The sequence below is a fragment of the Pundamilia nyererei genome, unplaced genomic scaffold, assembly GCF_000239375.1.
Source record: "Pundamilia nyererei isolate P.nyererei 1_Seehausen unplaced genomic scaffold, PunNye1.0 scaffold00009, whole genome shotgun sequence".
In the NCBI taxonomy this organism is placed as follows: Eukaryota; Metazoa; Chordata; class Actinopteri; order Cichliformes; family Cichlidae; genus Pundamilia; species Pundamilia nyererei.
The window spans coordinates 5850039-5866978 of NW_005187410.1; the positions used below are offsets into that span (position 1 = coordinate 5850039).

The 16940-nt window shown below is 36.0% G+C and overlaps 1 protein-coding gene across 2 annotated transcripts in view; it reads right to left on the bottom strand.

Moving 5' to 3' along the window:
* Window positions 1–16940, bottom strand: part of gpc6b (glypican 6b) — a 78731-nt gene that overhangs the window by 49533 nt on the left and 12258 nt on the right. For both annotated transcript variants that reach the window (XM_005723558.1, XM_005723557.1), the window contains exon 2: window positions 9775–9933. In XM_005723558.1, the coding sequence (XP_005723615.1) occupies window positions 9775–9933 (159 nt within the window). The remainder of the gene's footprint in view (window positions 1–9774; window positions 9934–16940) is intronic.

Consider the following 16940-nt stretch of genomic DNA (forward strand, 5'->3'; position numbering starts at 1 on the left):
GATATATTTTGCTCCTTGGAGGCAGCAGAAAGAGCTGTATGAAGAATATTACCATATTATCACAAAGTTATAACATGGCAAAATGTGAGCAACGAGTCTTGCACTTGGATTTCTTTGGAGCCATGTGCCAGACAAAATGCATAACTCTTCTGGTGGGCTGTATACTGTCTTATGTGGTACTTTTGTGATTTGTCAGTGAAAGTAGCAGCTGCATCCTGCATCTGGAGTAGGGTTGATGGGAGGACACAGACTGAATCAAAATGTAAAATAAAAAGAGACAAAAAAATCCCCACCCCCCCACACACACACCTTTCATTTTACACATTTATCAGTTAATTTATTGTTCATATAAAAATACTGATTAAAAGTACTTTTAGATCTTAGATTTTAGATGGTAGGAAGCGAGGTGTGAACAAAGCCAGCAGCAAAACTACACGTTTGGGATACTTCAGGATAAAGAAAGAAAATAATGTTGTCCTAATATCGTCACACCAGCTACTGATTCCAGGAAATTTTACTATTTGTGTTTTATTTTAAACAGTATTGTGGACTATTATGAACATGTAGACTACTAAATCTGTATGTTCTCGAGCTATCATAAAAGCTAGGTTACACCTCTCCCCCCAAGCCATGCACATTAGAGTCACTTATCACAATGGCCCAGACAAAAGCGTAATGGATTTGAAGTGGTCATTAGCTTCCAGCAATGCAGGTAAAATTACAGATTACAGCAGCAGAGAAACCAAATGACCCGACTCTCCATAATGCCACACCAAGTCACATCTGATTAGTTACATCAAGAGGTACCCGAGATGCACACTGACAGAAAGTAAAATATGGAAAACACGTGTCATTTGCAAGGTTTTTAGAAAATAAAATGTTATTTTATGATATTATTTCATCGTTTAAAGACTAATGTATGGTGGCTTAAAAAGGCATGGTTTTGGTGTGTATCATTTGAACTTGAAGAGCAGAGGTTTTTTTTTTTTATCTTACATTAATGTATTCACAAAACAAAACTGTCTTTCATTTAGTGCATGCTCACAAAATACTTGCTTTCTTTATTCTCATCAGATTTAATTATTGTTCATTAGCACATCTTATGAGGCACCAGTGAGTATTAACTGTCATACTCCCCCTGGAATCTGACAACATTAGCTTACTTTCACACACGTTTGGTGCCTAAGGAGATATCATTTCTTTTTTTAAATTTACTTAACACATCTTATATTAGAACTTACAGTAGGCAGGACTCATGACGTTAGCCAAAGTCTGGTTATTTTTCAGTATACTTGAGAATATGTAATAAATGTCCACAGTTAGCAGTCATTTAAATATGGTAATCTTTAAGCATGATTTTTGCTTCAGTAATGTGTTTGTGGTAATGAGAACAGTCAGTGATGCTGAGCGATGTGCACATAGATTAATGACAGTGCCAAAACAAATTCTACTTAAAATCATGAAAATGAGAAAAACAAACCTTTATACAGCCATGTTCTGCTGAGAGACTAATTAAACATAACCAATTTAATTAAAACAGTGTTTATAATCAATATGACATTATATTTGATATAATTCTAAGCTCTGCAATGGAGTGATTACGATGAATAATTTCATTATGAATGGCCTTGGTATAAATCACCAGCAGAAATATTAGGCTAAAAAAGACATCATAATGTAATTAGTGAAAACTCTTGAGGGGATCCATATTTCATGACAGAAAATGAAAACCATAGTGAAATGTCAAAGAGTAAAAATTACCTGGAGAATTTACATAAATCCTAAACATATATTACTAAGACGTTTGTCCAAATAATCATTTGCATTAGCTGCAAACAGAGAATAATGATGCTGAAATGCTGGACAGCAGTGATTCAAATACTCCCAGCTTACACAGAGTTCATTACATTTCGCTGATAAAGCTCCGTTTGGCTCCAGCTCCTCAGTATATGCACAGAGCTGTGCAGAGGTTACACACAGCCATTCTCTTTGTGATAAAAAGAAAGCATCTGTTTCTGTGCTTCTGCAGAAACCTACTGATGGATGGCCTCCTAGATGTCAGCAGTCTATTTCAGCAATCTTGAAACACAGCATCCCTGTTTCAGATTTCTGAACTAGATGGTGGAAAAGGCAAGTTTTGTGAATTTTATTTCTAAGCAGACCACAGCTTTTTGGAGACAACAGAGACTCTGAAGTCGACTTCATTTGGTCTTTACACATAACCAAAGGAGTTTGCTGTGGATCGGATGACATCTACTGTGAGAACCCTCAGGGGAAGTGGCCTGCAGAATTAATTACTACAGTCTTCTGAACTGTGACCAGCCAGCTGAGGAGGAAAAAGGGGTTGGCTTTCCAAAACATTTCAGCCTTCTTCAATTGGGTACATGCAATATATTGTATTGGAGTCTACATACATAAACCAACTTTTTATTTTTTAACTGGGCCACATTCAGCGTCATGTTATTTTGAGCACAATAACTTTAACCAAAAGTAATTGGGATTTAACTGATATGTTAAATAATATAAACCAGTACACATCCATGCTACAATACTGTTTGGTCTGTTTGCGCTGTTGGCAAAAGTGAAATAAACAAATGAATAAATAAATAAATATCAATGATAAAAAATAAAAAAACAGGGTTGGTAGATTTTGCTTACATGCTAAAAATGGGTCATTTTAACCTGTTGCTAAGTGGTTGCTAGGCATGTATAATTCAAATTTTGTGGAAAATTAAATTAGTTGTTACTATCATGAAATAAAAACATTATTTTTATGAGGTCTCATAGGTAAAAAAAAAGGAACGAAAAAAGACTTATTTTGGCGCATTGCTAGGTGGTTACAATGCATGCTTAATTCAATTTTTGTGGCTATAAATGAGATGTTATTGTTGTAACTAAACTGATGTGGTCCTTTTATAATGTGTTACAGGTGCATAAAGCCAAAGAAAGGTCATTTTAGTCTGTTGCTAAGTGGTTGCCAGGCAATCTGATGCTGTCATATTATTATTATTATTATTATTATCGGTGTGAAATAAAACAATGTGATGCTTATAGGTGTTACAGGTGCATAAATGCTGAAAAAAGTCTTTTAAGCCCATTGGTAGTAGTTGCTAGGAAACATGACGACATGGTAACATCTGATATAGATAAGAACCTTCAGGGGCCTAAGTTTTACCGGCAGGGTGTACCTCCAGTGTTATGGCAGACAACTTTAATACTTTTTTACCACAGTGATTCTAATTGGTTTGGTGCTTTTTGAGAATCTGGGAAGTATATCTCAAAATGTGGACTCATCTGTCATCTGTCAAAAAGAAATTAGAGATATTTAGACATAACTAGATAAAGGCATAAACAAGGTCTCAGAGTAGAGTGCAATTTAAGATGGATGTTTTTTTTGTTTTTGTTTTTCCCCCACTCAGAATTTTGTAATTTCAACAAAAAAACCACAACCACTCACAAAAAACAGTTTCTGCAGAGAACATGTGGAGCTGCTTAAAATTATATGGAAATTACAAGATTTTATAAATGCATTCACTCTGGCAAGGCAGGAATTGAATAAACACTAAACAATACAGTGGGGCATTGGCTTTCAAAGTCACATACCAATAAAAAAGAAAGCAAGAAAGAAATTAGCTACATCACTTTAGAACTGGGAATATTTTCTGATTGTCACATTACTGCAAGCAACACTTTGCCACAACTCTATGTCATTTTTTAGCAAAGATACACACTATAAACTACACAAATATACACGATTTCTTGACCCTCACACAGCAGGGCAAATAGCTGTTATCTCCCACAGTTCACCTAGCATCTTTCACGGCAATATAGTTAGTCAGAGAAGGAGCCCAGTTCTCACTTTGTGATTGTTGAAACAGCATAATATAACACAAGCAGTATGATATTCAGCCTCCTCGAGCTCCAATGATTGTACATGAAACTAGAAATTTTGCTGCATTTCAGATTCTCCATGTCTGTCAAAAGCTGGGTCATTGATCGGCCTGACAGGAAGTGCCAGTCTATAGAGTGCTGCTCTGAGTGCTATGCTGCTGTAGAGAACATGACAGGTTGATCGTTTATGTCTCCATTTCTCTACGTTAATTTTTATGGCCAGTCTTTTATGGTCACCCTGTGCTCTTATTAATAAAATAAGAAAAAGGTAAATGATAACCCGATTGAAGACAAATATATCATCTAAGGTCTAATGTTATTAAATGTCAGGGGATTATTCTTCATTTTTTAAGTTACTGTATCAAACCCTTTAGTTAGCGTGCTAGCTCATAGACGTTAACAGGGATTTGACATATGGACTCTAACATAAGGTGCATGATTTAAATGCATTAAAGAGCAATTTCTTTTTTTTTTCTTTTTCTTTTTTTGTATTTCTAAATTGACTAGAAACTTTGCTGATCAAAACTGCACTTGAAGACATTTCCATGTAAAAGACGTATTTTCTTGCCTGACAAAACAGAGACATCTGAATTCAGATGCCAAAAGCAAACACCAAGGGATGACTTTAAATTATGACAAAGTCAAAGGGTCCAAAGACTTATAAATCTAACAGAGGATCAGCATAGTTTTCTCAAATATACTTACCAGCCTAGGCGCAGTATTGTCTTTCAATTTAACCTTCACCCAAAAAGAATTAGGTTGAAGGTTAAATTGTCTTTATTAATAGTAAACATAAGGAGTATACTTAATGCCTGATTGGGAGGGACATCACATGGGGGGTGGGGAGTTGTCTAGCTGGCAAAAATAGATGATGTCATAGAAGCATCCACAACAGAATATAAGTAATGAAGACGTTATTGAGCAATTTCCTACAAAGAAGTATCCTAAGTTAAATGTCAATACCAAAAAAGTTTGCCAGGCAGAGAATGGACTATTGATGCTTTAAAATATCAGTGTCTGGAGAACTATAGGAGCCCTGGGGTTGTGGTGTGTATTGAGTTTTTAAAGCTTAGTTAAAGGTGTGCTATTAAAAAAGGGCTACTAAAAAGCTGTATGGGGTTAGAATAACAATTTTTATTTATTTATTTTTATAACCTAAAATAACAAATACTCATCACTTAGACACCAGAAACTTTGATAGTACTTTGAGAAGATGGATACGTCATAACTTAAGAAGCAGACATACTGCAGTATTTTCATGTTATTTAATTTAATTTAATTTATATAGTGTCAGTTCACAATTCATCTGTACACTCATGTCATGTCATCTATACTCTTTGTACTGTAGTAGGACCCTACAATATTACAGAAATGAGATCAAAAATTCCCTATTAGAAATAAACAGAAAGGGGCCTCTGGCAGAATCTCAGGTACAGAGAAGATCTAGTCATCTAGTCACATAACCACACCTGTTTGCTGCCCACACAGTACTGTTTTATATGGCTGGCACTTTCTCAGGAGTCTTTCTGGGTTAAGTGCTTTGGTCAAGGGCACCTCAACATTGACTGCATAAAAATACAGTTTACATTTTTATATATAACGGTAAAAATTTAACAACGCTGTGACAATGCAACTGATATCAATGGGTACCACACACAATGTGCGAGGCCGTTCATATTGGATAAATTGCAGAGGATGGACCACATTAATATTCTGCTAGGATGCTCAGCACCATGGTGTTTGTGGTCAGCAGGGCCAAGAATTGATTAACAATTACAAACCCTGACGTTGGACTTTAATGAGTGAGATAAAAAAGAACTCTCTGTGCTAGCATTTGCTTTGTCTGGTTTCTTAGACCAGTTATTTTCTCTGGTCTTATTTTATGGATTATAGTGAATATTATAATATTATAATAATAGCATTTATTACTAAATTACAGGAATTCTGCTGCACGTTTGGTACCGATGATATTGTTTCTCTTTTAGATACAAGTGTACCGTGCCCCTGAGCTCTTGCAGACATTTCAGAGTGGATGAGTCTTGGCATAGTTGAGACCGTACCCTCTTATTGTGACACATAGGCTGTGGTGTCAGGAATGTGTGGGCTGCCCAACTACTATCTGCTACAGTAACCATCATCACAGTCTGCATAAAATGAAAAAAATATTCAAATACACCGACTCTCTGTAGGCGGAAACCTAAAGCAAAGCTCTGAAAAGATAGAAAAAGGGCATTCAAGTGAACTAAAAGCTCTTTATTGTTTGGATCTTTAACTATATTCTTTGGTTCAGTATCTTGTTATTTAGGTAATACTGCTTCATAATGAATAAGCGCACCTCTGGGAACACGGAGGAATTATACAATCGTTATAAAACAAGTTTTTATGTGCCTGAGCAGCTGATCTGTTAGTTAAATCATCTAGTTAAATTGATTACATAAACAAACAGTAAGGGAAAATTTTTAATTTAGCAAACAATATCTCAGATTTCCTAAACAGTTTATCAGTAAAGACCCTCATCCGACACACAGTCTCCTTCAAAAACCTGCAAACAGCATTTGCTTTGACTCTAATGAAATTATGGAGAGTGGCCGCAAACCCCACGAGAACAAGGGGTGCCCGGAGTCATGCATCTAAGTGCTGCTGGACAAACCCCATTTCCCTTCCTCATGATATTCACCATCTTGACAGGGGATGATCAAAATAACACTTATTTATTCATGCATGCTTCCAGGAATCACATGTGGGCTCAAGAAGTGTATTCCTGGAAAAAAATAAATAAATAAACAGACATCATTGTGACATTGAGTTTCTGGGCACCAGTGGAATCATCTGAGAGTAGCATGCTGTAACCCAATAGCATTAGTTTCATATAATATGTTGAATATTTTGAATAGAATGAAGACAGAACGACATGACATTGACTGCTGAATATTAAATTGCACACTTAAATCACTCAACCAATATCCATTGTTGACTTTGAATACATTCCAGTCGCAAAATATTACAATGCATGCTTTCAATCTTTACTTGAATAAACTTTTTTAGATAATTACTCTCTCTCATTTGAGAAATTAGGCTTTACCCATGTTGTAATTTACATGCATTTAGTGGACATTAACATATTATACAGCAAGTAATTAATAGTGATGTCGGTGACTTTAGTTTAGCATATATTTTAAGTCCATTAGGATGCATAGTTGTTAAAATTGTCCTTATTATCAATGTTGTGCTTAGTCTGTTTTCTAGCTGTTTCCTGTGCATCTATGGCAGGCATGACAACAAACACAAGTTGTGTAGCATCAGTTCGATGGCTGCACTCATGGTAGTAAAATAAATACTCAACAACAAATTTTAATTCTGAGACTAATTCTGACTTTGTGATCCCTGGACATTCAAATTTCAAAGAGACTGCTCCTTTACAGTTAAATTCATATATTAAGACAAATAGTCAAGTAGTGCTGTCAAGAACAGAGGAACGCACCTAAAAAATGCTCGACCTGAACATAAAACTCAAAATTAACTTGGAGTTTTGCCATTTACGTGGAAGACCCAGGACCTGTGCATGTAGTCCTACATGCACGGTAGCAGATAATTTATGTCAAAGTTATTTAAGAGGCATACTGAATGGGCTTTTACTAAAGATTGCTTAAGCCTTAATTTGTTATGCCTTTAATGGCAAAATTTTTTTATTTGTATATATTTATTTTTTGTTATTTTTATATTATTATTTTGCACCTTTTAGTTTCTGCATTTATTTTAAGTTTATGCAGTTTTTACCCCAATGGGGAAGTTTGTACTACTACCAAAAACACTTCCTTTATTTTAGTCAAGGTTGCCAGACGTGGCTGCAAGCAGCTTTAATTATTCATCACAGTAACAGACACAATATATTAACATCCTTAACTGCAACAAGAATCATCTGCTGTTTTAGATACAGTGGTGTGAAACAAATGATTCAATGGAATATCACTGGAGCACTAAGTGGTTACACTCCACATGATGAGAAGAGTTAACTGTGGATGGAAAATACTGTGGTGGTTAGATTTTTTTGTTGTATTATGTTACAATGTTCTGCACGCTTCTGTACTCGCTGGAAAAGAAGGATAAAAAGGTAATGCCTGCAGGCATCAGTCACATATTTTTAGTATTTATTGTCTGCATATCATCATAAATATCATTATTTCTTTAAATATCTTGAAATCATTTTAAGGCTATGTTGCACACTCCTATTTGGGGATGTAGACATGATCAAGACTGCTGAATTTCAAATAAGCATCAGAATGAGGTGGAAAGGTGAATCAATTCAATTCAATTTCTCAACAGTGCTATTTATGAATAGTGCCAAATCAAGTTATATCTTAAGATAAAGACCCTACAATAATACAAAGAAAACAGAGAAAACCCCAACAATCAATGACCCCCTTTGAGCACTGATGAGTGACAGTGGGAAGGAGAAACTCCCTAAACCCAAAACCATTCCCAAGGAAGGGCACCATCTGCCACCACCAGCTGGGGTCAGAGATAGCACCTTAAAGCAAATAGCAGCAGAAGACCACACCGGGTGACACTATTGTCAACTAAGTAAAGGACAATGAAGCTAATACCCATTAGCTCATTAAAATTGGTCAATAAAAGAAAATGCTGCCTTGTCCGATGAGTCTAGATCAGAAAATGAAGCCAATAACATGAAAATCTGGATCCATCCTGCCCTGTATCAATGGATCAGGATAATGGCAGTGGTGTAATGGTGTGTTGAATGCCATTTTGGTACACTTTGGGCCATTAATTACCAATTTAGCATCCTTTAAACCACAGATTCCCATGCTGGAAGCACAGCCAACAAATCTGCAGCAACTGAGTGATGTTATTATGTCAATATGAACCAAAAACTCTGAGGATCATTTCCAGCACCTTGTAGGCAGTTCTGAAGATAAACGGAGGTCAAGCCCAGTACTGACAAAGTGTACCTAATAACATGTTTTTGTATAGTGTGATCATATACTGTATTTGCTAAGGTTTAAGTACTACCAATAACCATTACAATCTAATATTCTTAGATATTCTTTAATCAACTTTTATACATGGAAATTTTTGGCCCATCAATTCTTTGGAGATAAAAAGAAGTCTTTAATCTTTAAAGATATCTATGTAATGAAAGGCATTATGTTGGATTTCTAAATAATAACAACTATTTTACTAATATTAGCATTTTGATAATAATAATAATAATAATAATAATTATTATTATTTTAATGACAGTGTTGACAGGTGGCTATACTTCTCCACCTCTTCTACCTGTCACCATTGTCCACAGTGATAAACTGTTGCTAACCACATGGTCTTGTGAGAGTTGAAAGGATTATTATTTCTCATTAAATTGTAACTAGAAGGAGCTGACCCCATAGAGAAGAACACCAACAGGGACATGTAGAGAGGCAGAGTGAGGCTTGGTTCAGTAATGAGCACATCTCGTCCCATACAAAAACTTATTAAACGTGTAGTGGTCAAGAAAGTCACAATGGGACTAGGACAAGATCACATACAGCACAAGACCACCAAACAACCTTAATAATGCAGAAGCTGGCTTTGTGCTGCTGTTGAAGTTGTCAATCTTCAGCGCAAGTAGCCATGTTTGTCTAATCCAGCAAGAGGTTTCTCCACTCCAAGGCATATTAATGAGATTTTCACATCTCGTCTCCTCTTCAGGGAGGAGAGCTAAAGAACTGGAGTAAACCCTTTCAAATTAACACGTACAGTCCCAAGCCTTTGGTTTTCCTTTTCGCAGCACTTGTTCTCTAGTGACTGACCATTAAAACAAATTTTAAAAGAAAAGAAAATAAGAAAAAAATAATTAAATTAAAGCATTAAGCAAAGAGGACTTACCATCAAATCTTTTATGTCTCGAAACAAAGGTGCTTCTCAGTGTGTGACTCATTTCATCAACCAGATTCTCAAAGTCTTGTTTACTCTGTTGGCCAAATCTGTCCTCCATTTCCTCGGTGCAACATGTGTTTCCCTGAAGACATACACGAAGATGTGTCCCTGCAAAAAATGACACACAAAAAGCTATATTTTTCTCTCCAAACCAAAACGTAGGCTACATATAGGCACTGTAAACCAATGTAATGACCAAAGCTTAAACCTTTAAAGCCTGAACCATGAAATAATTGCCTGCAAATTATTATTATTACTAGCATTATTATTATTATTTGTATTTTGTAAATATTGTTATTTTGTTTTTTTTGTAATTAATTGCTTAAAAATGTATTGTGCAATTTAGTTAGTTACAAAAAAATTACATTGATGCTGTAGAAGTCTGAGAAATTCAAGAAAACTCATGTATCACATATGATAAACTCGGCGTTACTAGGTTAAATAATGTTGGAGCATTTTTTTAATGTATCTTCTGATGCCATATTTTTAAAAACTCAATGACCAAAACATCATTGGCTTAGTTAAATTTTAAAAACAGGACAACTGAAGCACATGAATAAAAAATCATGGTGGTTGGAACAATGTTCCTCTCTAACATGTTACAGCTTACCCCTAAAAATCAGATGAGGAGCTACAGGGTGTCAAATTCTCTGAAGGGCTACCTGGACAATCTTCTATCTCCACAAACTAGCCAAGAAAGCAGTAAGGCTAAAGTGGTTCAACTTTTGAAGCAAAGCCACACCTTTGCATCAAAAACTATTAAGTAAAAAGAAGCTTTTTTGGTTACCAGAGTAACAAGTCCCATCTAATTAAAAGGACCAACAATGAGAAAAGTTTAGACTTCACATGCTCTAATGCAAAATTCCCCCTGCTTAAACATTAGTTGTTTTTTAACCTATTTAAAGGATAAACCAGTACTATTGTTACTATGTTCTGTCATTGCTGGCGAGGTCTGACTGGTTGGTTATGGGGTTTCTCATTTGTCTGAGAGACACTAAGTGCTTTAATTGACAAGGGCTAATTAAAGTTAAATCAGATACGCCATAGTTTTAAAATATTCCTTTGCACATTACATAATTGTAAAAATTCTGAGTGGAATATCACGTTAATGACCTACATCACTTCATTTCCCCAAGCAGCCATATTAAGACAGACACAGATAATGAAAGATTCAGTCTAGAACAGAACATGTTTCATAGAAACATTCATAACTAGGATTTTAAGCATACTTTAATGCCATTAGAATACCAACAAGAATGTACTGTGTAGCCTTTACAGCTCAAACCAGATCAAGTAATCCCTGCAGAAAGGTGACAACTGGGGCTGTGCCACATTATATTGTCTGTGATAATATGATATGGCACATATTCATAATATATAAGTGTCATACCCTGATGTCAAAGATATAGCACTACAATGCGTATATATTCCCTATATGTTCACAACAATAAGCAAAGACCAGATATGTCTGACAGCAAGAGCTTCGTCTCAGCCTCCAACCACGATTTTCATTAGCTCATTTGACATTAGCTCATTGGAAAAGAAGGATTGAAAAGGGTATTCATTTTGTTTGCACTTGTATCAATACAGGGGAAAACAAGTATTGCACCTATTTTATCAAATAAACTGAAATACTTGGGGAACACTACAAACAAGAGGACAACATTAGCTTAGCTTGACAAAGCTACCTCCTAATTCGGAACTTTTACTTGTGTAGCTCAGTCACATCAGCAAAATTACGACAGAACCTACTTTCATCAAAAAGACAAAAAAGAAAAGAAAAAGCATTGGTGGCTTCTGGTGTTTGTCCAACAATGTCGTAACCATTCACATTAAATGCTATAACAATGTAAACCGCTCATGATTCAGTAATGAAACATCACAACCACAGGTTATCCCAAATTTTCTTGAAAGATTGTGATATCATTTTAAGGCCCACTCCCGCACCTAGTGAGAGCAGAGTGTGACAAAGTAAGAATCAACAAAAGCTGCATTTTTCTGGCGCTTTCACAGCGTTTCACAGCCACTATTTTTGAAAGTAGATACAGTATTATTACAATGTAATTCACTGTAGCTGCTATCACAACAGAGGCAGTTTCTTTTTAAAGCATACACATGGAGATGTAGTTACAAGCTGTATACATTGCTACACATATGACCTCAAGGTTAAGAATAAACATCCATGCTCAAGAAACCAACATTACTTTACTTAGTTTGTATGAAATAGCCACACAAGAAACATAGTGTAAAGAGAAACTATCTACAGGGTATGAGAATTCACTTTTAAGTGTTTCATCAGTTTCACCATGGGTGTGTGTTTTTTTGTAGGCATGTATTTGCTAAAGCAAGGAGTAGCTTTGTAACCTCCCAGAACTCAGCTCCCACGTAAAATATAACCACCACGGTGAATATTTAACTTCCATGTAATTATTACATCAGCAACTGAATTGCTCCATTTTAAGATCATTTTATTTTATGGCACTGATAAAAAAAGGAACACGTTGTGAACATGTTGTGAAAATAACAGAACAGCACCGATAAATGCCAGAATGTAAATATTTGAACACTGTGTAATCAAACAACAGTCTAAGAGCTGCAAGGAAAGAGACTTATGCAAACCTTACTTGTGAAATTCATTCTTAGCTTTGCATGCCTCACTCACTTTACTTGTTTCATTCAGTTGTCAGGCCTGTATTGACTAAATAGCAGGTGATATCAACAAATAAACAAAAACATGGATCAAAAGTCTTCATTACTACACACCATTGTTAAAAAGACGCTGCAAGATAGATGGTAATAGCATCATACAACCGAGTCCTGTGTTTCCAGTGCAGCCTTCTTATCAGATATATCAAGAAGAGGGAAAAAATACATCTTGACACAACAACCCTACTGTGTGCTCCAGCAGTCTCAACAGAGTGAAACATCACTTAAAAATAAACCTGTCGTACATCAACATATGGGAAGGAGCTTTCAAGGGACTTCACCACTCAGCAAAGTGCCATGACCTTCCTAGTCAAGGTTAAAACAGCCCTGTAGCTTCACAGATAATCTATCTACAGGAGCACAGACCACACACACATTAGCCACACAAAGGATGGAGTATGGGCCAGAAAGTTCTTTTACAACAGAAAAAAACCCCACTCTTGTGTGATGTAAACATGTGTTATTATTTTTTAAGATACGTTGTCAACAGCATCAAAATACTTAAACCATCAGCTCGAGTTCCACATTAAATTTACCAATACAGCAGTTTTTTTTTCTCCATTCCTTCCCTAAATCAAATAAAAGGGCCAGTTAGCAGAACACAGCTATCACTGTGAACACAAATACCAGAGATTATTGTAAGAATTCAGTTCCGGAGCCTAGTGGTTAGATTTTCATTTGAGCCCATTATCCATTTTATATCTGCAAACTCAAAAAGTTTTAGGCACTGCAGCTAAAATTAGGATGCTTTCCAAAATGATATACAAAATACTGTTTCTTTTTTTAAATAAACTTCATTCCATCTGCAGTGAACAAAACAGGATAAAATAAAAGTTTCAGCATCACAAGATCTTTACAAAAGAAAGATGTCCCCTTTGACATTGTAATTGGATTTCACTATGCTCTGCTGCACTTTTAAAATCTGTGTTTAAAGAAAAAAAGATGTTAACTTAATATCTTGTTAGATTCTAGCAGATGTGTTGGTCTCTGGTTAGAAAAATAGAATCCTGTCCTCAGCTGAAATCATTACAGTAGATGTGAGTTGACAGTTCTGTCTTTCAGACAGTGGCATGAACAGTAAACTTACTGCAACATTACTTTGAATGGTAATTTGCATTAATGTGTGAAAAATCACTCAGCTTTTTTCAAATAGCGGAGCTCCTCTTGCAGTCACAGCCATTTGCCCAAGAGATACTACAAATGAACAAATGTTACGAAGTAACTGTTATTGGGAAAATCTTTTTCTTTCTTTGTCACCCATCAAAATCCGATCAGTCAGAAACTTACATCATGCATGCCAGTGACTCTCATGTCGTGTTACAGATGAGGCGGGTGCTGGTCTGCAGTCTGCTGCGAGACATTAATTGACTAAATGAAGCAAATTTTATCCAGTTAAAATGTAAATGGGTAAATTACATTGTATTGCATTTTATATTAGCCTTTCTATTCACATTATGATAACAGAACTTGATGTTATATTTACTGCATTACAGGACTTGAAATTTGAAATAAAACTTTTAGGTTTTGTTCTCTTTTGAGTTTTCTGTGCCAACCTTTGCCCCGTGTTTCTGTTGCGCTGTGTACAACTGTGTCATTTACTTTCTGCTGCTAACATAACAGACTTTTGAATCTTAAGGTACTACTTGCTGTCCTTTCAGTTTCACTTGTAAATGCATTTTAAGGCATACTTCCCTTATTTCACTTTAGGTGACACAAAATAACCTACTTAAAACTGCTTGCATTAACTATGGATTATAAAAAATTTAGTATTTATAAAACCTCTATTAACACATTTACACAATTAAGCATACTTTAACCAATACATATTTATAAATGTAAAATAGTGTCATTAAACATGTTCTATGTGAACTTATAGATCAGGACTGAAACATTCTTATCTGTGTTTATGAATTACATGCTAATGTCTATTAATATAGGATTTATCCTTTATAAGTGATGAATTAACACTTTACTAATGTAAATGTTTACTAATATTATATGGTGTTACTAGTATGAGGCGGTGAGGTGGAAGCCACTCACTGACTTCGTATTGTTATATTTTGTGTTAAATCTATGGTTCTCCGAGTCCCTCACACACATATACAGAAACATGCAGAAACTTGCCATTAAATTCATTTTTGTAACATCACTGTCCTTCAGATTTAGATGTGTGCTGTAATGGAGTTTCACATTCTTTGTCTGCTTTTCTATCAATCCTTGTCCCTTATTTCACAGAGAAAAATAGAATATTATTGTGACCCATGAGGGCTGTTTTTGGAAACAGCTGTGAAAATGAAAATGTTCTTCCAGTAAACATGTTAGCACAGCTTCGGGACAGCCTCTGCACTGAGCCAAATCTTATGCAGATGGGGGGTTTTGTTTACTTTTGGCTGGTAAGGTAACAAGTATGAATTCCAAATAAAGCTGGGTACAATTTCGAAGAAGCCATACTTCAGCAGCTGAAGGAGAATTATTTCCCTCTAATAGCCAAAGCTGGTCTTTGGCAAGTCAGTTAATATTAAGTGGACAGGGTGGGTGAACCAAAGAGGCTTGTCCCTGACTAACCTCGCTGTACAAGCTCAACACCTAACCTCTGTTTTTCTGGGGCTAACGGGAGGATGCAGTACTTCACTTTGCATCTAGCCATGGGACCAGACTGTATTTAACGTGCAGACAAGAAGAACGATTGTTGCTAATTAACAAGAAGCAGATCCTAATCACACGGACATAAGAACAGCAGAAAATACAAGACATACATACAGTGCCATGAAAAAGTATTTCCCCATTCCTGATTTCTCACTTCTATGCATATTTATTTTAGTTTAAGACGCCAGTGAACCACACTGAGAGCCATTATACACAAATGGAGAATATTTGGTACAGTTGTGGCTCGCCTACAGAAATCACTCCAATTAATACAAGAGTGCAATGGCAACTCATCCAGGAGATAACAAAAAAAACCTCAAACACCACCCAAGGGAATGCAGGCCTCACTTATCTTACTTAAGGTCAGCATCCCCCCCAACCCCTCCCCCAAACAGCTCATCTCACATTTCCCAAAAAACATCTCCAAGACTTTCGGAGAAATATTCTGAGACTAATGAGACAAGTGAGACAATGACGAAGGTTGAACTTTTTGGAAGGTTTGAGTGTCGTTACACCATATAAAAGGGCATAAAACTAACACAGTATTTCATTAAAAGAACATCACACCAATCGAACATGTTGGTGGTAGTGTGATGGTCTGGGGCTGCTTTGGTGTTTCGAGACCTGGAAGACCGGACCTAATTGATGAATCCATGAATTCTGCTTTCTACCAGAAAATCCCGTAGGAGAATGTCCCACCATCAATTTCTAACCTGAAGCTCAAGCACACTCTAGCTATGTGGCAGGACAATGATTGAACATGGCAGTAAGTCCACCTCTGAATGGCTAAATACATAAAATAAAATAATAATTTAAGTTTTTGGAGTGGACTAGTCAAAGTCCAGTATCAAACAAGATTGTGTTGCTTTGGTATAACCTTAAAAAGGCTGTTTATTCTCAAAACCCCTCCAATATGGCAAAGATAGTGCACCAAAATTCCTCCACACTGATGTGAAAGACTCACGGTCAGCTATTGCAAATGCTTGATTGCAGTTCTTACTGCCAAGGGTGACCCAACCAGTTATTCGGTTTAGGGGAGGAGTACTGAATTTATATAGGTAAGTTTGAATTGTTTTTTTATCCTTAATAAATGTAATCATCAAAAATGGCATTTTGTATTTATTCAGGTTATCTTTGTCTAATATTAAAATCCACTTGATGACCTGAAACATTTAAGATGAACAAATACTGAAAAGGTAAGTTATCAGAAAGGGGGCAAATCCTTTTTCACAGCACTGTACATGGCTGTCAGTTGTGCTGCGCCACACATCAAACCTGGTAAAGATATACAGCTGAGTTATAATGAGATAGGTTTATTCATGCACACAGATTTATTAACACCTACTCAAGCTGTCATCATAAGTCATAATTATATCATGTCACTCAGTGTCTGTAACCAAATGGGGTGTCAGTCAATTTAGCTACCTTATTATCAGTGCTAATGAAGCTCTATGAAGATATTCAAATTCTACATTCGTCCTGCTGAGATGGGTTCCCATTTTACAAAACTTCTCTGCCAGGCACGTACAACATGTTTATGATATATTTTGCAGTCTTTAGCAGGTTTAATGTGTGATAATCCTACATGACAGAAGTGCAGTTGTTTATCTAAATCTGTTTAACATATTTACACGTTGTATGCTTACTTACTTTCTGCTGGTAAGCAAAGCGATACCTTAAGGCACCTGTTGTCCTTGTTTACTGTTCAGAACACCTCCACAGGTGCCTGTCAAAAACCATCATTGCTGCTCAAGTCACACCTA